Source organism: Camarhynchus parvulus, chromosome 2, assembly GCF_901933205.1.
Source record: "Camarhynchus parvulus chromosome 2, STF_HiC, whole genome shotgun sequence".
NCBI classification, from domain to species: Eukaryota; Metazoa; Chordata; class Aves; order Passeriformes; family Thraupidae; genus Camarhynchus; species Camarhynchus parvulus.
In genome coordinates this window covers 133,278,556-133,303,190 of record NC_044572.1, presented here as the reverse complement: position 1 = coordinate 133,303,190, position 24,635 = coordinate 133,278,556, and the positions used below count along the sequence as shown (strand labels likewise).

Genomic DNA, 24,635 nt, shown 5'->3' with positions numbered 1-24,635 from the left:
AAATTTTCTTTTCAAAGGTGTCCAGACAAATATTTTTAACAGATTCTAACTGTAACTTACCCTCCTCCACCAAAAGCAAGAGAGTCCATGTCTCCTTTAATGAAGAACATGTTGTCTCCTGTCCACTTAAAAACCTAAGGGAAAAAAAAAAACAAAAAAGACCAGCAAGTAAAAATATCTGAACTTTTCATTTTGGCAGAAGGGAAACAAACCATCAGTAAAGACAGACTATGGGTGAGTAGAAGTCAGTTTAATTAGGTTCACACAGAAAATTCAGGAAACAGATAGCTGCAGACAAAAATTCTCTGGCATTTTATGCTAATTAAAATAAGACCATTCCAAACCAGGTCGTTTTTGAGCACCGAAACACCTACACAATGAAAAATACCAAGGAAATATGCTTAGATTAGATTATATGCCCCTAAAAAGGACGTAGTTTATGAATTTTCAGACACGCAGCTGGAAGACTTTAAACAGTAGAAAAACCTTCAGTACAATTAAAGAGTTGAATGTGTTCTTCAGGTTGAATGTGTTCCTCAGCATGCAAACACTACCAATTCACTCTGCACTTAAAGATTCCACAAAAAACTAGCGTGATGACTTTTTTTGGGCCATCTTGTAATATTTTTCAGATTTACAGTTAGGTTTATTTGTTGAGGATTTTAAGATCATGCACTTGGGGTGGTGGTGAGGAAGGGAGCAAAAGCATGAAAAGTCATTACTACTTACCTCAAAATCTGGAGAAAAAGTGAACATAAAGGTCTCCCCAGTGCCATAAAAGCCATCGCTCACTTTAAATGGTTCAGATGCTAGTGCACCAAAAACCTGTAGCAAAAATACATCAGAGCAAGAAAAACTTCAGAACAACAACATAGAATCCAAGAATGTCTAATGATAATAACTGGTAAATCAGGTTGTAAATAATGTCAATTTGAAATTCACTCTCTGAATTTCACTGCACCACAGTTCTGAGTGCACTGAGAGATGGTCTTTGCACATGTAAACTCAAAAAAGCAGGACAGATGAGACACATTTTCCTTTTTGTTATTTCAAGAATCTGAGTCAACAGACTAGACTTCAGAAATCTGGCTATTAACTTTTCTTTGTCAAACATTTTGTGACCTTAGACTGTACTTAGTGTGTGCAGATAAATGAACTTATATAGAGCATTTTTAGCATAAAAAATCCATACTGAATTCAAATTTAGTTTCATCAATGAATATAACAAAATGGGCTGCTGAAATACATAATCCATATTTAAATAACTACATGCATATTTTCCAGCAATAGGAACTCTTGAAATTATTTCTTAGTCCTCAAACTATTTGAGTCTCTGTATCCTAACTTCTTTTAAGGGCTCTAGTCATTCTTGGAATAACTGCAGTTCTGGTTGCTAAGCTACATTCTGCTAGCTATGACATACCTTACTTCAGATAAATATCCTTAGGCCTGATACTACATGTAGTCAATAAATATAAGTAAAAAAGATAAAAGTAAATGTAAGTTTTCATTCGCAACAGATACTCCTTGAGAGGAATTAACCTTCAGTTAAAGTATCAAACAGAGCTTTGTCAAACCTAAACTACCTCAGTTCAGCCTCTGTACAGGTGTAAACTTAACACTTATACTAGTGTTTATATTGGATCCTCTCAAAGACGTTATCTGTATATCTAGTAAAACACAAAACTAGTCCCTTCTAACCATGTAGAAGACCTTATGTATTTTACCTAAGAGACTCTGAAGCTTTATTTCTAATTATGGAATACATTTAGCTATCAAGAATCTGAGACAGTCTCCCACATAATTCCCTACTCAATGAAGGACTGATTCTGAAGCTATTAGGTTGACTTGGTTTTGTCCAGTTGAGCTTTGAGTACCCTCAGGAATCAGGATTTGACAACCTCTCTGTGCTCTAGATACGTCAAGCTGACTTGAAAGATCACCTCTTTGCTATAAGCAACAATAAAAGAATAAGGCTTTACAGAAAAAGTGCAATTTGCTTCTCAACAGTTACTCTAGTTCTTGAGAAGGGATGTACCTAGGATTTTTCCATGAGATCCAATTTTTGTGGCTAGTTGTTAGGGTGGATAACTAGAATTCCCATGTCCTAGGTTCAATCAGTCTCACAGTTCTGCAGTGCATACAATCTGAAGAATGATTTTTTATTAAACTAGACAGTCCTTGAAGTGGTTAACTGCATTAATCCCATTTCTAGACCACCAATTATTTAGTGACTCATGTTCAGGAATCAGGTACCAATTTCTTTTTAAATGGCTCTCAGGGCTCACTAACAGAAGCACATACCAGTAGACAGACAATCCATAACAATTGTAACAATGCAACTATAGATTTCATGGACACCTTTATTAAAGAACTTCTTAGAATTGACTGGAGCAGGCAATTTAAGTTGCTTTAGATTCCAAATTCCAACTAGGCATTGCTCAACTTTTACACAATTAAAGTTTGTAAAAGTTCAGTGGTTTTGCCTGGGTTTTTTTTTGTTGTTTTTTATTTTTGGTTTTTTTTTTGAACAGCCATTTACATAAAATTATTAATTGATCTGAAAAAGAAAGCAAGATTGGAAAAGGGTTTTGAATAAAAAATTCAGTGGCGTGAGGCTTAGCAGCCTTTAATGGAACATTATGAAGAGTTATGAAGCACACTTGCTCCTTACTCAACCTATTATCAACATAATGAAAAGCATTCTTCATAAACATGGACACCAAAGAAACATATCTGGGGAACCTGAGGAAGCAGCCCAGGAAAGAAATTTATTCTAGTTCAAAAGAAAAGTGCCTCAACCAAGGATATGAAAATTCCAGCATCCTTCATAAACATGGAAGATACAAAAGGAGCAGAACAACTAATACCAATGAGGACTGAGCAGGTATGCTCAGCAAATGTCAAGAAACTATCTGGTCATAATTCTGTCATTTTTCAAAATGGCTGAATCTCATTTAGGATCTTCTCTGAACTAGAATCTTAGAAAACAGGCAGTGATCTTGAAGTGTAAGGTATGAATAACCACCTGGTCTCCTGAAACACATTTCTGGAGGGCATATACAGCATTTATCTTAGCATACTGCTAGTGAACTACTCCTGGACACATTCTCCTATAAAGTACTTAAGAGGTTTTTTTCAGTCGTGGAAAGCAGTTTTAAAGGGCAATCAGCCAGGAAGATACAAGACATTAAAAATAAATTCACCTCTTTCAAAAAAATCAATAGCTTCACAAATAAAATTAATTACCCAGACTAATTATCAAAGAGTATAGTTAGTTACTATTGTCTGATGTTTCATGATTGTAGACCCTTGCATGAAGAGGAGAAAGACTCTGTGCTTAATTTCCATATGTTTTGAACAGAAAAATAGCGCAAATTAATTTTCTGCTGTCAAATGCAGACATTTTTAATTAATAACATGAGACAGAGCTACTGAAAACACCACTCCCACTACACTGGGGAAGGACTGAGCATGTAAAACTCTTCTGAACCATTCCTTCTGCATATGCTGCTCACCGAACAGACATGGATTTCCCCCACTCTCGTGTGGAGTTCAGTGACTACTTGATCCAGAATTCCAAGGCATGCTTTCATACATATTCCTAGGTATAAGGCTGTAAGCTGAAATTCAGCAAGGTTCGTTTCACAAAAAAAAAAGAAAAAAAAAAAAAAAGACGTATCTATGAAATCCATGTTTTGACAGGCGATGACACGATGACACTTTTTGAACATTCAAGCCAAGATGCTGATACACAGAAAATAACAAAAATTCCTTCAGCAACAGACAATACTACATAGTGGTGTCGAGACAGCCCCACCAGAAAAAGGACATTTTTTTCTGGGACAGATCAGGTACTAGGAAGGTACTAGGAAGCAGGTATGTCTTACTAATTTATCCTGAGAAGCTAATAAGTGAATTAGAGAAGTCATCAAAGTATATTTATGAGACTGATGAGTCTGCTGAGACATCTCAGGCCTATTCAATTGTTTCTGTCTTCAAGATCAAAAGGTAAATGAAGAAAATATTTTTAAAGAACTTCTGGGAAAAAGTTCACTACTAGCAGAGAGTTAGAAGGGATTCTTCTTTTTAAGGGACTCCTGGGGTATGAAACAATGAAAATATCAGGCTGTGACTTGAATAAGAAAAGATACACTTCATTTACTGTTTTCATACCCCCGAATGAGACCATCCTTCCTGAGAATAAAACCTGTGGTTACCAAACTGGGAGAGGTAAGTGAACTGAATGCTAGAGATTTTATAGAGGTTCTGTCAATTTTTTATGACAGCAGTAACATGCTTCCACAAGCAAACACAGAAGTTGCAGAAAAAGAAAGTTTCATACTGCCTGCAGTGTTCACTTGTCACGAGATTATTCAAGAGAGGATGTTTGCTATTCAAATGGTGAGATATGAGCCACTTCCTGAAGTTCATAACCCAGTCAAAAGAAAACAGAGCACAACTACAGAGACTCAAAGAACAAGTTAATAATGTAACAAAGGTAGTGTAGCTCTTGAAAGATGTTAGCTGCAGCCACAGAATATACCAAAAAATGCCAGTCACAGCTAAGAGCATTCCAACTCAACAAGACCTTCCAGCATCAGAAAGTTTTACAGACTGTATTTCTAATACCTTAAGTGCATAAAAAAATTAAATTGATTAATTAGGTATTACTGGACTCTTGCATTACAACAGCTAACTTATATAATTAAAGTATTTCCTAGCCATGTAGTATGTTAGAGGACTGCTTAAGAGTAAAACACATTTCTAAGGAGAAAATTTGCTTGATACACAACATTTTAACTTGCTTGATACACACAATTTTATCTCCCATGATGGATTGAAGCATAAGCTTTTCCTTTATACTTCTCAAATATTTTTCTTGATGGGTCCCCTACTGCCACACAAGTATTTTCCTACCTGTCCATCACTGTCTTTGATAACCAACAGCACAGGTGTGTCTAATCCCATCATTGTCCGATACAAGGTCTTCAAGCTCATGCCATGCTTTGCAGTACTGTAGACAAGAGTCCATGGATAACCAATAGTACGTGGTGGAAGAGACTTTGTGAGCTATTAACAAGAAAATGACAACACTTTATTTAATATATGTTTTATATTTAAGAATGTATTACACGTAAATGAAAGCAGATTACATTCTGCTCAACCATTTTTACATGGCCTTAAAACCTAAGAACTAAACCTGAAGCTTCCCATGTGTATTTTCTACTTTTGGTCACTCAAGCAGGTTTCTTTTCCTGCCTCTACTAGAGACCCACAGAAGAATGATTCATCAACTAAAGAACATGTGTTTGTTATCCATACAATTATTCTTGCATAACAATATTACATGTCCCACCAATACCTTAGTATTGAGTAAGTAGATCATTCAAGTCAGCAGGTAACAAGCTGAAGGGTAAATGCTGCTTGTTGCCCTGTTGTTCTGCTTTTTAATCCAAAACTTCAATTAACACATTTATAATGAAATCACTTTGGACTGGATAGCAAGAACTGCTGTTTTTTCACTGATGTTTTCAAGAAAGCATGGAAGTAGGGCAAAGACAGAAATAAGTTGGTCTGAATACATGGTGTATTCAAAGTTAGGACTTGAAAAAAAAGCAGTATTTTAGCTATGAATCGTGCTCTGCTTCAAAACTTAGACACACACATGTCTATGGTGCCGGATGGGATCCATCCCAGGAAACAGACAGAGCTGGCAGATATGCTCACTGAGCCACTTCCCACCGTTTACCAGTATTCCAGGATAACTGGGGATGTCCTGGTTAGCAAATGTATGTCCATTTACAAGAGGGGCTGTAGGAAGGCTCCCAGGAAGTACAGGCCTGTCAGTCTGATCTCAGGGCCTGGGAAGGTCACCTTGAGTGCCATCACAGAGCACATGCAGGAAAACTGGGGGATCAGGCCCAGCCAGGGTGGGTTCATAAGAACTTGGGACTAGGCAAATGTGATTTTCCTCTATGACAAGGTGACCTGCTTGCTGGATGAGGCTGTGAATATTGTCCACCCGAACTTCAGTAAACCCTTTGACAGCACTTCTACAGCACCCTCCTGGAGAAACTGGCTGCTGATGGCTTGGACAACTGCACTGTTTGCTGGGTAAAAACTGGCTGGATGATCAGGCTCTGAGAGTGGTAGTGAATGGAATTCAATCCACATTGTGGTCAGTCACTTGTGGTGTTCCCTAGGGCTCAGTACTGGGGCCAGTCCTGTTTAATGTCTTTACTAATGAACTGGATGAGGGGATGAAGTGCATCCTCAGTGTGTCTGCAGATTGCAGTAAGCTGGGCAAAAGTGTCAATCTGCTGGAGGGTATGTGAGCTCTGCAGAGGGATCTGGACAGGCTGGACTGATGGGCCATGGCCAACAGCACGAGGCTCAATAAGGCTAAGTGCCAGGTCCTGCAAAAGTCCCTCTAACATTACAGGCTGGGAGAAGAGCAGCTGGAAAGAGGAAAAGCACTTAAGGATGCTGCTTGGCAGACAGCTGTGCATGAGACAGAAGGTGACCAAGAATGGAATCATGACTTGCCCCCCTGTACTGAGCACTGGTGAGGCCACACCTTGAGTATTGTGTGCTGTTCTGGGCCCCTCACTAAAAGAAAAACATTGAAATGCTGGTGTGTGTCCAAAGAAGGGCAGTGAAGCTGGTGAAGGGTCTGGAGAGGACTGAGGGAGCTGGGATTGTTAAGGCTGGGGAAAAGGAGGCTCAGAGGGACCTCCATCACTCTCTACAACTACCTGACTGTAACAGTCAGTCTTTTCTCCAAAAACAGGACAGGAGAAAAGATCCTCAAGTTGAGCCACTGTAAGCCTGGATTGGATATTGAGCAAAAGTTCTTCAGTGAAAGGGCTGTCAAGCATTGGAACAGGGTACCCAGGGAAGTGGCTGAGTTACCATCCCTGTCGAAATAGCTAAAGGAGGTGTAAGCCAAGGCACTTAGGGAAAGGGTTTAGTGGTGGACTCAGCAGTGCTGAGGTAACAGCTGGACTCAGTGCTCTTAGCCACCTTTTCTAATATACACAGTTTATTTTCTTCTATTTAATATCACACAAGGTCTTCTTACTGCTGTGTTTTACACTACAGTTATAGCATTTGTGATACATTAATGTGCAAGAATAAAAAATGATATATCTAAGCCCATACCTTTTCAATTTGTTCTGGCTGTAGTAATTCACTTGGATCACTAAGATTTGGCCGGAATGCTTCAGGCTCCAGGTCTGTTTTGATATTTGTTGCCTGTTGTGAATTGATATCTTCTCTTGTTGTTATCTATAAAAAGAATAGCAAGAAAGTAAGTGTATGCCATCCTATAAGCAGACAAGATAAAACTTCACAGGTTTAAAATCATGCAGTTATCAATTATGCAAGTCCTTCCAAAGTTTAGAAATCCAACAGATTTGATCTGATAGAGATTTTCAGTGTTTACAATAGCAAACTGGTACACAACTATATAACAATAAGTTACATGGACACCTACTGAGAAGAAAGCTAAGGTATTATGCTAGAACAACAAACAGTTCTCATACACAGCTGAAGAGCTTCAAATGCTTTTCAGACTATACCTTCAAAAGTTCTTGCATTTTAATACTGACATAGCATTCTAAGTGTAATTAAAAAAAGAACAGAAAGGAAAGGAATTAAAACATCAACACAGACATTCCTTAGTAGCTTCTGACTCACTACTCTTTTAGAGTACTTAAGAAATTTTTCAGATATGCAGTAGACTCTGGGAAGACTGTTGCCATATATTTTGAGCAAACCATTTGAATGGAGCCTTAGGAATAGTGCCGCTCCATAAGATGATCTGCTGGAGTGCTTATGGGAATCAAAGAAGAAAGAGTTGAGATGGTGGGGTGGGAAAGCAGCAATAATACTTAAGTTGCATAGTGAGCACTGAGGTCGGGCAAAGATGCACTATGCAGGGTCCTGCAGTAATTTAAAATACCTGACCTACATATCTACCCTACTGAGTGGAGATGGCAGAGGCCACAAAATTCCTCATCAGACGTAGCTCACAACAGCTTCTTACTCCAGTCAACACACTGGCACTTCCAAGTTCAAGCGTCATGTCTCAATAACTAGAATAGCTGTGATCCAAACAGATTTCCACCTATAAATTCAGCTGCAGGGATACTTAAAACTTTCTAGGAACAGTGCAATTCGACAGAGGAGTAGGACAAAGTGAGGAAGTTAGTAAGATAAGCCACTGCAGCAAGACTTACTAAAATGTTGAGAGAAAAAAGAAATCTTAACAAGATTAAGTGCATCTGAAAAATTTATTGGCCTAAACCAGGTTACACTAAAAGCCAGACTATCCAAATTAAATCCTGAATCCTGAAAATTTCAAGAAAATACCTGCCAAATCCAGTTTGTCAAATCCCTCATACTTTAAACATACAGGACACAACTGCAATATTTCACAGTATCGCCATGGTAACTTTGCCAACTTTTTGTGAACTTCCTTTAGTTAATTAAAAAAAAAGGCAAATCAAAGAAAACTCTGAAATATAGATAAGAATATTTAAACAAATATAGCCACCTGAGCAAAAATAAATGACACCCCTTTCATCTCCCTCAAGAACTACAAAAAAGTTCCTATCACAAACTCTTGTTCTTTAAAAATCTGGCTTATAAAATCAACATATCAAAGTATATTAATACAGTAACTCAATTACAGTATTAATTCCAAACCCAAGAAAAGGTGTGCTTAAACTGAGTATCAAGCAAGAAAAAAGCTGAAGCTTTCTTTTTTTGAATGGAAGGTAACAAGAACTTCCAACATAGACTAAGCACTAATTTCCATATCACAACAAAGAATGCAATTATCCATATAGTTTCTCGTACAAAAAGATGATCTGTGTGCTGCTTTACAGAGTGCTATCTCAAAAATATTATTTCATAGTCCAAGTATTTTACACTTTAAATGCCTGTCATCCATCGTATTACTGCTTCAGCTCCAGAGAAATTCAGCATTGTCCAACTGTAGAGCAGAGAGCTTTTTCTGCCTGTCATTCTTTAGTTTTCATTAAAGACCACCATGCAAAACATGAATAATTTGGATTCAAGTGGTGTGGCAAACCGAGTTTTTTGGTTAACGGCTTTTGGGGATTGGGGTATTTTTTGATGGATTTTCTTTTCTTTTTTATTATTATTAAAGGTAAGCAGTTTTCTTCAAAGCAGTGTTCTTCGTAGTAGAAGCAGTCAAAGAGTGTCTGTTCAAAAGAATCTGAGAGAAAGCACTCTAACTTCAAAATTTGCAGATTTATTTCCAACCAAAGTTGGACAGAGCAGACTGAGCTATAGTCAGATTTCAGGGGCTTCCACGATTGGTAAATTTCACACAGTCTACACCACATTTGAGAGCACAACTCTCAAATGGCCTCAGAGTAGAGTTTATAGGCTGCAGCCCATCACAACAGATTTTTCTAGTCAGCCTAAACCAGGAGTTTGGGCATATCAGGTGAAAGGTATTTGGAAAGAGCTCCTATACTTCCAGAACATTAATACAGGGATTCTCCACCACCACTGGCCAAAAACAGAATAGCTCTGTTCTCAAGTGGGAATAACTTTTTTTGTTGCAAGATTTTTGACTTTCCTATAACAGTGCAGCTTTTGGGTTCAAAGTTCATGCTCATTATTGATCTATGTAATTATACTACTTACAAAACATTTTAAAGCAATTAGTTTTGGCTTATTAAACAAACAGAAATATCAGAGCTAAGAAAATGTTTGCTTATTAATATGTAAAAAAAGCCAAGATCAAAGAAATAAAAAAATACAGAAAAAATTTTACATTTTCAGCAGCCAAGTACTAGAGAAAAACAAAATACTCGATGCTTCTAAGGAAATCTAAGCTATGTTTCCATCAGTAAGGCATGTATAATGTGCACAGCAGCTAACAATTTTATAACTGTCAAAAAACTATGGAACACCTAAAGAGAATGCAAATATCAGTTTCAATCCATAGTCACAGACCTTCCAAAATACAAAGTGATTTCAAAGTAGTGTTTGTGTGCATGTGTATGACCTTTGCCACGTTGAACTGCCTCAGTTACCTGCTTTTATAATGGGAAAATACTTACCTATTTCACAGAAGTTGTGAAGCTTCATACTTGCCATGTACTGTGAGATTCTTGATGAAAGATTCCTATATAAAATTAAACACCCATGCAACAAGGTTTTGATTCTTCACCTGTTTTGCATTCTTTTTAGGGAAGCTTCTAACACAACACACCAGTCTAAAGTGGAAGTTAAAACACAACACTGCAAGTCAAGTAGCACTGAAAACAAATTTTCAAAGTCTAACAGAAAATTCCTGTGTGAAAAAGGTGGAAGTAGTAATTCCATCATAAAATTACTGATTCCATCATAAAATTGCACAATTAAATACATACAAAACAAAGGAATTTTCTGCTGGATCCTTGTAGTGCTGTAGACAAGACAAACCCACTGAGTGCAGGAATTGCCCTGATCCAAGACACTACAAAGAAAGATGTTTTAGTATCTGGAGATGGGGTTTAAACTACTGAAGAGGGCACCTGGAGACGTCTGCAGAGTGTGCGCAGTTCTTCGCTATTTAGAGCATCGATCCTGCGGTGATACTCAGCCACTGACACTACCTGAATATGGAGACAGGAAGACAATAATTCCACTGACAGTTGAAGAAAAGTAAAAAGGTATGAAAGAAAAAACTGGAGGAGAGTAATGAAGGGAAAATGTGCAATGACAACAAACAAACAAGAAGGGCCAAAAGATGTTTGTTTCTGCAAGGACAGTGCACATGTAGGTGATTTTAGACATATGAGTAAACACAGCAAGATTACAAAATAAACACTAAGGGCACTAGCAGTCAGATATCTCACTGATCTAGGATGAATAAAGTACTGATATGAGTACATAAAGTTTCCAGTATCAGGATGCTAAATGAAAGTCAATCTGAGTTACATGCCTTAACCCAAACTCTCCAGCCCAAGGTCCTCTCAAACATTCTTTACACTCAGATTAATGAACCTTGTGAACCTGGTTTGCTTTCCTAGATGAAGACTAGAAGCAAATCTCAGGCTTCTCAGTAAGCTCTAACTCTTGTGTCTAGCAGTGAAGATAAAGACAATGTAGCAAGACTACAGTTTAATAACATCCCAATACCACCCGACAATTTCTTTATCCTGGACTTTCTATTCCCCTCCAAAGCTTCCGGAGTTGCTCATCTGTCAACACATTCACTTCAAATGGCATCTCCACTTTGGCAGGAGGTGTACAGCCAGAAAGTCTTTAGTCAGAAAGCTCTAGAACATGCTGCTCAGGTGCAACAAGCTGGCTAAAGGACTACAACAGTCATTTTGATGTAACTATTGCAAATAATGTGATTTTGAGAACAACTCAAAATCATCATTGGTATGAAAGCATCTTTAAACAGCTGGTGAAGAGATTAAATGGATGTCCCATGTAGTAAGAGCATATTAAAAACTTCTAGAGCCTACCACAGTGCAAAGGAAGACAACCACAAGTCCAGCAGCTCCCCATCTACCTGTCCCTACTACAAGGAGTTTGGCCAGATACTCGCCACTGTCCTGAGTACAGAGCCCACAGTCATGCATGACTGGCTCTTGAGCAGCGATGGTTCACTCTACCCCATGCAACTGCAAGGCAAGGAAAAAGGAATACTTGTGACATCCAGTTTTATTACTGAATAATCTGTCATTACTAGCACTCAATTTATCTCCATTATTTTTCTACTGTTCTCTCAAAACAGATAACAAATATTGTTTTAAATGGTATTGGCTTGTGCATTCTCAGAGCCAAATAGCTATATGTAAAGCTTTAGCAGTATTCCACTCAAACATGTGATAGTGTAGTTTTATCCTTTTATTTGCTCTGACACTTCATTGCAAATTTACACTGTTCGCACCAGCAACTTACAAACATAACCCTGAAAGCAGTAATGTGAGGACCCTTTAGCCTTACTGCTTCTGTAAGCTACACCCTACCACATGTGAGGCAGTAGGTAACTTACAATAGGCTGTAAATGTGTGGTTACTCAAAGAGATTCTTGAGAAAAAAATCACCGACACCATTATATAGTTGTTGTTTCACACAGTGGAAATGTAGACAGTTTTATGGGCACTGCCATCTTGCCTTCAACCTCTCAAATGCATACTTGTCATCATCTTGCATCTGTGAATTGCTTATCAGCTTTTTAACTCAGAGATCAACCTTTTCATATGCCATGGAGATGCCTTATTTTTCTTGCTTGAGAGAAGTATGAATATCTATTCATGTGCGTACAATGTAATAGCTTCTTGGCATGCTGAATCTGTTGCACACTGTCACATTCCATTTGTTTTGAGAACAAAAACCTGCATAATGGCAGACCACTGGTATGCAATGACAAACATCATAAATAGCATGTCATAGAATGTCAAACTAGCCACAGGAAAATTAAAGGAAAAGAACCCACACTCTCAAATCCAGAGCTTATTTTAAGTATAGAGTCTGTACTAAGCATGCAGTTCATACTAAGTTCTGCGAGTAAACCATGAAACACTGTCTCAAATTTATCCACTCATCACTGGACTAGGCTACAAATGATTATGTTAAGATACTTCAATCTTTCAGATGCAGCACCTGGCCTTCTATATAATGCCTGTGGTTTAGGCCAACATGCTTTATTCTTGCTTTGCAGCGGACAAAACTACATACTTCTTGATTAAATGAGCTACAGAATCTTAAAGTCACATATGTCTAAGCTTACTAGCAACCACCTTCAACTGCATTCAGGAACTGAGATATATCTTGCAAACAGACAGCATTTTGTCATTGCCAGGCTCAAGAGGACTGCTTTGAAATGTTAGTAGTAACATTAGAAGTTTATTCTTCCTTATAACCTGGTTTAATTCATAGACTGTTTATGCTATTTCCTCTTCCATCAAGATTTCCTCATGTTTCTTCCTTGCAATTCTATTAATCTTCTAGTCTGCTTCACCTAGCTAAATAAACCAGTGTTTTCTTCCATCTTCTGCCCCACTCCCTGTCCCTCATCAGCTGTCTGTCTTCCTATTATTCTAGGACCTACTTCTACCTCATTCTACTTTGAACTTTGATTCTCAAACAGAACTCAAGCTTTGATTCTACTACAGAATGTAGTCTTTCATACTGTATGAGAAATACCTAGAAAGCAAGACATTTCATAGGTAGATGAAGGTAGATACAAATTCATATTCATCATACTGGACTGTAGTTTTCAATACAAAATACTCCTTTGTGATAAAATTCTTCCACTAAAATTAGTTTAAGGTCTACCTATACGACTTTGCTATGTGCTTTACTTACTATGCTCTCTTTACTATGCCATCTCAGCATCCAGTTTCCTGGATAACCAAAGCTAATTTTTGAGGATCAGGAAATGTTCCTGAAGAGCGCTTTGTTCTCTCTCTAGATTTTTCTGCTTTAAAAAGAATGTAGGAGAAGAGAAAACCAACTAAACCTCTTATGGTTAATCTGGGCACTGGTTGGAATAGAGCAAAACAAGTCACACGTATAGCCTGGATTGTTAGTGCACTTCAGGGCAAAAAGGGTTCCGAAACTGTCTGTTGCAGATGATACGGCACTGGGAAGAGCTGCTGACTCCCTTAAAGAGATGGAGGCCCTACAGAGAGACCTCAGCAAATCAAAGGACTGGGCAATCACCAACCACATGCAGCTCAACAAGGGACTGTCGCAGACATCTTTTTGTGAAAATCCTTTTCTTTAGGATTTTCCCTTCTGAGAAGCTGAGGCCTCAGAAACAGAATGTAAACAATGGTTATCTGCTGCTGTGGAATGCAACAGGTGGATCCATGATTGGTCTCGTGTGGATGTTTTGATTCAGTGATCACTCACGGCAGAGCAGGCTCTCGCTCTCTGTCTGAGCCAGCTGCTTTTGTTATCATTCTTTCCTATTCTATTCTTAGCTTAGCCTTCTGAGGAAACCTTTCCTTCTTTTCTTTTTAGTATAGTTATAATGTAATATATATATATATATATATCATAAAATAATAAATCAAGCCTTCTGAACATGGAGTCAACATTCTCATCTCTTGCCTCATCCAAGAACCCTTGTGACCACTGTCACAAGGGACAGTGCTGAATTCTTCTCCTGGGATGCCGCAACCCTGGATGTATGTACAGACTGGGGAATGAGATGCTGGAAAGCAGAGCCATGGGAAGGGACTGGGGGTTCTCAATGGCAAGTTGAACATGAGCCAGCAGTGCCATGGCAGCCAGGAGGGCCAAGAGTGTCCTGGGGCCATCAGGCACAGCATCACCAACCAGCCAGCGCCAGCCAGCCAGCCAGCCAGGAGGGGATTGTCCTGCTCTCCTTGGCTCTGGGAGGCCTCACCTTGAGTGCTGGGGGCAGTTTTGGGTGCCACAAGAAAAGACAGATAAACTATCAGAGAGTGTCCAAAGGAGGGCAACAAAGATGGTGGAAGGCCTTGAGGGGAAACTCTTTGAAGAGAGGCCGAGGTCACTTGGTCTGCTCAGCCAGGAGAACTTGCTGCAGTTACAACTTCCTCATGAGGGGAAGAAGAGGGGCAGGCACAGATCCCTGCTCTGCAGTGAGCAGTGACAGAACCCGAGGGAATGGCCTGAAGCTGTGTCAGGGGAGGTTTACTTTGGGTATGGGAAAAAGGTGGCTATCAGAAGGTGGTTGGGCACTGGAACAGCTCCCCAGGGAAGTGGTCACAGCACCAGCCTGACAGAGTTCAAGAAGTGTTTGGACAATGCTCTTGGGCACATAGTGTGAATTTTGGGGATGGTGCTGTGCAGGGCAAGGAGTTGGAGTGGATGATCCTTGTGGGTTCTTTCCAGCTCAGCTTCTTCTATGAGTCTGTGATTCCAAGTTTGAAAATACATGGAATATATCCTTAGAGATCTAATACTACCTGCTGTATTCATATTGGCACCATTGGTGAAAGAACACAGGATAAATTTTATGACTCGTGGCATGACTCCTTAACCTTTTTAACCTCTCCACACTATGTATATGTGAGTTAACCACTTAACAAAACACCTAGCAGTTTTAATATTTAATGCAATAACTTGAGGGTTTGCATACTAATGATTCAAACAATCAAGAAGCCAAGGATTCTCCTTCTGAAACTCATGTTTCTAAATTTTGTTTTTCTGAAAATATCTCAAAAGTACCTAACTTGACAAGCTATGCTGGCCACTTGCAGTGAATCAAACTGAAGACAAAATTCCAAATATGGAACATTTCTTGTCCTTCAACAACACACAGGAAAATGCAGTTAAATTTTTTTAATGTTTGATCGACCCCTTCAGCCACTGGTCATATCATCCTGCTACTGGCAGATGTAAAGAAAGCTTTTTACACCAGCGAGGGTTTCTTCAGTTTAACAAAGCCACAAGTGACACCCCCCGCTGCCCCCCCATGCCTGTTTGCTAACAGGGAGCAGCTTTCATTGCTGCCCTCAAAACAAACACAGCTAAACGTTCAGAGCTAACAAGTAGCTGAAACTGTCTCCATCGAGAATGGCAGGGTCTTATCAGAGCTGAACAGTGCTTCTGGAAGTAAGAACAGATAAAGCTTAACGGCACAAACAGCTCTGAAATGTAAGTTATCAGTAACCTTGTTACCAACTCAGAATATGAAATAAAAAACCAACTATTAAGAAAGAACACAATCTGAACAATTTTACTTTGAATCTTAATACATAATACTGAATCTTAACACATAGGTGTAAACTTGGCTGAACTGTAAACTTCATGAACATTAATGTGATTCAAAAATATTTCAGGATATTTAATTGAAGAAAAAAAAACCAATGTAGTTTTATTAGGCTGCTTACAAAGTTACTTTAGAATACCTTCCAATAAAAAGGTGCCTATGCGAACTGAATGCTGCTATGAATATTTTAAGAGAAAGCACTAACTTTATTTTTCAGACAAATTTAGTTTCCTCCCAAAAATATTAGACTGCTGGAGAGAAGACAATATTGAAGAAGCACTCTGCTCCATCATATCAAATATGATTATTTGGGACATTTTGATTACATCATAAAAATGCATTAATTCATGGGTCGTACTGTGCCAGATAAACAGTTGTACGGTATCATTTGAAGAAAACTTAAACCTTAAGACTAATTTAATTTGATTAATTTTTAAAGTATGTGGCTGCAAAGCTATTAATTCTCTGTTTTGTGTGGTATTCAGTCAATTCAACTCCCTGTCATTTTAGTGGTGACAAGGAAAGAAGGGTTGACAGCTGGCCATTTTATGCAGAGAACCATAGAATGACAGCAGTCCCTGGTTTGGCTGTCACCATGGTTCTTTCTCTCAGTATTTTAAAAGCTGTCCCTCTTCAAACTGTTGTGCACACTGTGGTGTTTTCCAGAGCAGGGACAGAAATGCTGAGTAGGTCACATGACAGCAGCATTCTCCCTGTGACCAGTATTGTCCCTGTTAAATATCTGCCTCAAAGTGCTCTAAGCCCACAGCAACTGTACCAGTAATTAACATATACTGAAGATAAACTGAACTATCTGCAATAACCAGAATAAATGAACTTGAAAAGAATGCAATCAAAGCCTGAAGCACATGAAGTGTTACATCAAGTCTGTAGACCTTAATAACGAGCTATTTTTTTCAAGATGGGAGAAGACACTCATATGAGAGATATGATAATGCCAGCAAGATAACTAAATTTAGCATGCAACTAAATTTAGCATGCAAAACATTAAACAGTTTAGGAGGTTTGTGCAAAGAACTAAGAATTAGATTTAAGAAAATTACTTTCTTAAAGAGGCAGGACAGACAACCTTACTCATTTTGTCCTAATAAAAAAAGATCTGTAGCAACATGACCAATAAAACCCAGCTCCCTTGCAAAACTACTTAAGGAAGTTTCAGCACTTGCAAGCAGAGAAACCAGAGGTTCAGCTGCTGAAACCACAGCACCTGGTGCTTGAGTGCAAGCTGCCATTACAGGAGAAGGCAGACTGAGTAAGGTTACATCTCAGCTCTGATACTGCCCTGCAAAGATCCTCTCAGGTATGACAAGAAAGCATTCACAGGCTTAGAAATAACTGAATCACAGCCCAGCGTGAAAATATTTGTCTCCTGCTTTAAGCAGAAAAAAATCAATTAAGAAACCAACTTCAGATTCCACAGATCATTAAAGCCATACAGGAAAAATATAAGTCTTTACTCCTCATTTACTTTCTTTTAACTTATAAACAACCTTTTCAAAAACTCCTCTGCTATTCTACCTCAACTTTGTTGAGGTATTTCATAATTAATACATATAAAATTATTATTTTTATTATTGTTATTAAATATCAAATATTTCATAATTATTAAAATGCAAACAATGTAACACCCAATAATTCAAAGGAAGAACTATAGTAATTGAATAGTTCAGGTTGGAACAGATCTTACAGATCATACAGTTCCAATCCCTCCCCAGTCATGAGCAGGGAACCTTCCACTATACCAGGTTACTCAAAGCCCCATCCAGCCTGGCACTGAACACTTCCAGATATGACAATTCCACAAATCCTTGAGAAATCTATTCCAGTGCCTCACCACCCTCATATGGAAAAATTTCTTCAGAGTATCTAATATAGACCTTTCCTCCTTCAGATTAAGACCATTGCCCTTTGTCCTATCACAACGTGCCCTTGGGAAAAGTCCTCCTCCAGCCCTCTTACTAGAGAGCCCCTGTAGGCTTTGCAAGGTGCCATAATAAGGTCTCTCCAGAGCCTTCTCTCCTTCAGGCTGAACAGTCCCAACTCTCCCAGCCTGTCTCCGTAGCAGAGGTGTCCAGCTGATACCAAAACACAGCCCTTGGATCAACCCAGTGGCCCTCCTCTGGACTTGCTCCAAGAGGCCTGCATGAGACCATGCAGTCGTGGCAAAAGCACAAACATGATGCATAACCCCCCAACTTAACTAGGACAACAGGTACAGCAAATATCTGTCAAGGAAAGGTTCTAGGCCAAATTATCTGTATAAGAAAGTACTGGATTTCACTCTGCATTTTTATTACTAAAAAGATATAATTAATTAATTCAATTACTCTAAAAACTTAATATGGAAAACTGACTTTAAAAATATTTCAGTAGTATTACTGAATTGATGAAACTGTGCAATTCTGACATCTACAGAGAAGTACTAAATTCTCATCTTTCACATGCAAGCCCCTATTATAATACCTTCCTAATTGTCAAACAAATACAGGCACTAGCTTACCAAATAAAGTTAACCTATAACTCAAAACGTCAGAAGTTGTGCAGGTGTCAAACAATTCAAGCTACTAAAACCAACATTTTAATTCTCTTTGCACACTAATAACTTGAGAATATAAAAGCCAAGCTCAGTTTCATTGGTTTTGTCCCCTTTGGCTATACTGCCTATCCAAGCTGTGCAAAGCACATACAAGGATTCCCAAAGATGGCAATCCACCTTTTGTTCCCTTGCATTGTGTGATGTCTTTTGTCTGAAATGCTTTAACAGGAAGAACCACTGCCTGCATTTTTGACATTCTAGAAACTTACTGGCATCTCTTGTATTGCCAAAAAATAAGAGACACAGTAAATACCAAACATTTACTAAAACATGGGAAGCTGACGTTACTAGCTTTTTAAAGGAGGAGCATAATACACCAGTAAGTCGCCAAAATTTTGATTTCTTACCCTAGGAAAGTACCAAATCCTTTCAAATGCACAGCTCAAATTAATAGTATCATGAGGCAAGTAACAAAGGCCTTTCTGGTAAATAATCTAGGGCAACTTAGTTGCTTCAAGCTAGTATTTCTGTTTTATTGTATCACTTAATTTAGCCCAGTAACTGTTACTTCATGTCAGATGAGACTTCATCCAAATTCAGAACAACCACTAAGGAGAGATTCAGTCAGAAACCTGTACACTTTATATGCTGCCAGGCTCCTTAAAATTCTTTCCACAGGTCTTGCATAACAGAAATAATTATACCAATACTCTTTCCTCTCTGTAAAAAGATTACACTTGCACATTAGATTTATGAACATTCATTGAAGAAAAAACCCAACTTCAAGAATAGAGCTTGTCTTATCAACATAACAACATTTTAAAAATATCCCCATCTGTAGGTACTTCTGTAACTCTTCTTCCAATTCGACTTTTTACATGTTAAAATAACCACTTCTCTACCTCTCTCACAGCAAAGTTGTTCCTTATTTTCACAGAGTCTTCTTTAGTTCAAACAGTCCTTAAAAGCTGGTAAGTATTGTTTTTATAACATAGTTAGACTCTGGCTAAAGTGCAGTATTGGTCCTAAGGGAAACAATTATAACAAAGGATACTATTACTTTTTAAAATATCTGTGCAAGTTATATCTATATATCTGCGTATCTAGATACATGTTAAAAACCACAGTCTTTGTAAACTGAACTTCAGATAGTTTTTACACTGCTACAGTTACGCTAGAATAACACTTCAATTCATTTAGGTATTATCTCTCCTTTCTACTCCACTACCACAGAGAAAAGTTAAAGAGGCCATTAGTTCAAAAATGTGTTGTTATTTAGGAACATACATTTTATAGAACCATTTGTTACAACAAGTCAATTTCATATTTTGCAAGTATCCTGGCTAAAAATAAATATAAAAACAATAAATAAAAGATAAATAATCAAAACATGTTAATAAAATAAAAAAAAAAAAAAAAACCAACGCAACAGCACCCTTAAAGCATGCTTCAAAACCCAGTAAGATGTAAGTCTTAAGAATTAGACTATCCTGTCATAAACAGAGTCTAAATGAAAACTATCTTCCAAATTTACCAGAGGGTAAAAGCACAGTATATTGTCAAGATCACTACTTCCCTATCCTCAAGCTGTTGTTTCGCAGATCTCACTGAAAACCTTTTCTTTTAGAATCTACCACGTATTAAACAGTACTACAAAAATTCTGTTTGGGGAAAACAACACTGAAAAATCCCAGTTCCTTTCATATACCTAATAAACTGCAAAGCCAGTGTTTTTGCTTCCTCCCCTTCACTATAAAGATGACAATGGGACAACAGGGGACTCATGTCCATGAATTTAGAAGTATTACCAGACCTTTATATGGTTGACTGACTTCTGAGAAAGTCATGGTAAGTCAGGAAATTTACACTTCTCTAATTGTATGCCCATGCAAACTCTTGTTCTTGGTACCTAGCCATAAAGCACATTTTTTGTGAAAAAATGCATTACTCCAAGGGAAAAGAAAGGGGGAAAAAACCCCTTAATACTACTGAACTCTTTAATGCTCAAAGTAGTTTCTACTATCTACTTCAAATGAAATATCAGTAATTAGATTCTCTTTCAAAGATAATGAAAATTTGTGACTTAGCATCCTGTTTACATATTCAAAATTTAAACTTCCAGAAACTGTCTCTGCACCACAACATTTAAAGACTGCAATAACAGACATGAACATACTACACTGAAAATTACCAGAGTGCATTTACGATTAACTGGCTGGTGCTTTCTTCCCTTCTTCCCATACCAGAGACGAGACATTTCCCTTCTAAAAATAAAACGTGACTAAAAAAAGAAATTAAACAAAAACCACGGTTGCAGGCTGTTTGAAAGCATTCTCTGTACCTGCTGTCAGCTCCAGGCACAGGCAGAGCCCCACGATGCCGTGACGGGCGAGTTTGCTGGACGCTCACATTTGACTGACAAGGCAGGCAGCAAATGAGCGAGGGTGCAGCAGGGGATGTATCGCAAATGATGACGATACACGAGGAGGAAGGCTTCCTGTGCTCAAGCGTGGTTGCAGAGCACTAGTTTGTTAAAAGGCCAAAGTATTTAAAGACACAGAGCTGAATTGTTTGTACACAATATTGAAGAACACAAAAATAATCCCCAAGAACTGCTTGCAATATTTGGTTATAAGGTAATTGCTCATAAACAATTTCTAATGGTAAAGTGTTTGCATTCAATATTAAACTAATAGTTTGTCTTCTTTGTGCTGACAACCTTACATAAACCCTGTAAGTAATTTCTGAGAGTTCAGAACCAGTTAGAAGAGTGGTCAGTGAAGATTTAAAATATTTTTTAAAAGGTGGTTTTAAAGCATTTTGAAACTGCTAGCCTTGCAGCCTTTTCAGTTTGTAAGCTACAAGAAGAAAATGAATCCTTTTGTCTATAAGTTAAATTTGCTGTATGGGTTAAACGCTAGTCCCAGCACGAAAGTATTTTTGGAATCATGATTACTTTTTCCCTTAAGGAAGGATGTTTATTTAAACAGGCACGTGCAATACTAAAAAGCATAACAACCCTGCAAGAATCTCCTTGCAGTAGCACTTGCAGTCTTTCTACCCCACAGCCAAAATGAAACACCGCCCTTCCCCCTGCAACATCCCCCAAAACAAACAACAACCACCAAAGTAATCTCCACATCACCCATGCTCCAGGTTCTGTGGGAAACTATTAAACCGGCCAGGGCAGCAACAGAACAACATTAAATCATTGCTCGCTCAGGCTGTTGTGCTGTGATCTAAAAGCCAAGACATCCAAGCAGAGAAAACCAGAACCAAAACTTGTATTTTACTGCAAATTATGTATTGGAACACCTCACCTTGCACTACTGTCTAACATTCAGATGGATAAAATGTTTTTCTTTTCAGTAAAACCTTTTATGGGAGCTGGCATCTCTAAAAGCAAATTTGTTCTAACTTATCAGAAGTATTAAGGTGGCAAGTAAAAACATTGTTATCATTGGAACATTGAAGCTGGGATTTAGGAAATTCAAATATGTAACAATGATTTGACTAAATATATAGTCAAATGGTGTATGATTCAAATAATAAGTCATATGTCTATTTATGCGCTTAAGTTTTTTTGTTTCGTTTAATTTTCAAATAATAGGTGAACTAATACTAAGGGTTATAACAAGAACAAAAACCAGACACCCTTAAAACTGTTTCAAATGAGAGTTACCAACAATATAAAAATACAATACAAGCTACAGACATCACCCCCTTCTCTGCCAAGTATGGGAAATCTTAAAGGAATGGAGAATATGCAGCAAAAGTATTTCAAACTTTCTCTGAAAATGAAACTTTTAAGGCTGAAAGCAAAAGTTAGTAATAAAACTAAATCTTCCACAGCCTACTTCATCAGTCATCTGTTCCCTGCCCTTCAAGAAAAAAAAATTCTTCCCTAACACAAGCCAATACACTGTTTCTGGGAAGGAAGAAAAGAATCTGCATAACTGAATCCTTTTTCATCCTGTAACATTTTATCTTAAACAAGTCTAACAATTTGCTTAGAAGTTTAAAGCTTCTCTCTGAATAAAAATTACTTTTCTCATAGCTTCTCAAAAGGCTTTTAAAAACGTGCTCAAAAGAAAAGTAAGCAATAAAATTCTGTTTGATCTGACAACTCACTTTTTCACTGAATTACAGCTGCAAAGTTTAATGGGAATGAATGCACAAGTAACTTTATGAGACCCCTGACAGTGTTTTGCTGCTCAGCCCTGCAGCAGCAGCAGCTGCCCTCATGAGCTGGCAGCTGCCCTCAGCTGGGAGCATCTGCTGCAGAGGGAGGGCAGCAGAACCTGAGCAGCATGGAGACACAGAGCACTCAGGGAAGTGGCAAACTTGTCACTGGTGACAGATCTCCACCCCAGGCACAGAGAGAAGCCCACATGAGAAATCTGACCTCAGTAGCAACACTTAGTTAAAGATTAATAAACTGCCCTTTTATTTTTTCAGGCATTTGGGGATTACAGTACTGATCTGTTAACTGGAATAAGAATCTCATATCTTGCTGCAATTAATGTAGGCCTTGCCATCAGTGTTCTTAATAAAAGATTCTAGTGAGGAGCACCTGCTCACACATGACATCTGTGCAGAACAGCAGCAAACACTTAAGAGCATCCGCCTATTTCTTACATAGACAATGGAGCAACACAAAATATATCTAATTACACTGAATGACAATCTTGTTAATCTTGTCATTGTTAATTCACAACCAAGATAAAGATCTCTACACAATCAATGTGCATAGTCCTCTCAGTATTTTACCTCACAATGTCATTTCTTCTAATAAACTAATCTATCTCAAAAAATACTTAAGCAGCAGCAGAGAAGAAGTAGTGACAACAAATAGAGGTACAATTTATGGAATGTCTTATTTCCATTCCAAACCAATTACCTGGTTTAGACCTTTTGCCATACCAGATTTCAAGTTATCACATGGCAAGGTTACATAACACTAAAACAGGGCAGTAAGCATAGTAATCCTCAACTTCCCTAGGAAGACTGGACACCCAGTGTGGAAAAAGGTTTTTGCAGCTGGGTCAGATGGAACTATTTTGTTTCACATAGTCACTAACAATGTTCTGATACCACAGCAACAGAAAAGTCATGACACTGAATTCTACAATCCCTACATTTAACACTCATGCTTTTTGAGTGAGGTTACATTAGTAGAAAATGTATTTCTCAGGCTCCATCCCTCCTGAGAGACAGAGGTTAGCCCAGAAGGATAACAGGACAGGCAGGAAGGGGCGTAATTCCTCAGTTTATTTACAACTTACTGTTGATTCCACATGAATAGGCGTAAAGCTCAGGAGTAATGAAGTTAGAATGTAGTTGAAATAAAAAAAATCAGGTACTGGCTCCTATACAAAATTACTACTCTGTCTTCTAGAACAAGTGAGTCAAATTATTGGCAGTGAAGCTAACATTCAATTACAGCTAAGGAAGGTCTGATCCCTTTTCCCTTTACAGGTACAAGAAACACTAAAACATTACAAAAAGCTATCTCCTGTAGTGTCAATACAACATGGACTGGCACAACTTCTTAGCTGGCTGAGAAAGTTTCCATAAGAAAGGAAGTCTAATTTGAGAAGTCATCCTTTGTTTCCTGTCAACAGCTTAAGGAAAGGCAGGGTAGAAAAAAAAGGAAGTATTTTTCCATCACAAAGATTTCCTGAGGATTTTCAAAGGTATGCTGAAAGCCATTAAGAATCTCAAAAGCACAAGCTTTTTAGCTGAATGGCTCTGCTTTAACTCTTTGCAGAGGGACCATCCCAGCTCCCTCTATTAGATACAAGAAATAGCCATCAATTAGCCAACTGCACATTCATGACTCCAACTACAGAACAGCTCCAAATCATCAAAACCTCTGAATTTCCAGTTACAAGTTATAAATAGATTTGAAATAGATTAAGTAGTGAGAATAAATACAGCAAAACAAGAAATACCCTAATGCATGAACTTGAGAGACAGTACAGTATTATTCAAGTTAATTGCAAAATAATGAAATTGCAAAGAATGAAAGTTACCAATCTCTGCAAAGAGCATTGGATTATGTAAATAGACACCAGAATCTTTTTCTCCCACCACAACAAATTAACAGAAACATATCTACTACAGCACATGACTGCTAGAATTGAAGAGATTCATCCTCCAGTAAAAAAGCAAAGCCTGTTAGAAATTCTGTGGTAATGCACAGCCACACATGCATAGTGACACATCCAGTTTCTTAACTGACAATACATGATGCAAAAACCAAATAACTATCTAGTTTGTATATCCAATTCATTATCATAAAAAGACAGCCTTTCCAGAAACATATCA

At 38.0% G+C, this 24,635-nt stretch overlaps 1 protein-coding gene across 4 annotated transcripts in view; it reads right to left on the bottom strand.

The window, feature by feature from the left end:
* OXR1 (oxidation resistance 1) overlaps positions 1-24,635 on the bottom strand; it is a 261,650-nt gene that overhangs the window by 2,698 nt on the left and 234,317 nt on the right. For 3 of the 4 annotated variants that reach the window (XM_030965997.1, XM_030966009.1, XM_030966002.1), the window contains 5 exons: positions 10,560-10,640; positions 7,165-7,290; positions 4,921-5,073; positions 730-825; positions 61-134 (listed from right to left, as the gene is read on the bottom strand). In XM_030965997.1, coding sequence (XP_030821857.1) covers positions 61-134; positions 730-825; positions 4,921-5,073; positions 7,165-7,290; positions 10,560-10,640 — 530 coding nt within the window. Of the gene's footprint in view, positions 1-60; positions 135-729; positions 826-4,920; positions 5,074-7,164; positions 7,291-10,559; positions 10,641-20,496; positions 20,677-24,635 lie in introns of those variants that run through there. The other variant, XM_030966015.1, reaches the window with a different exon arrangement.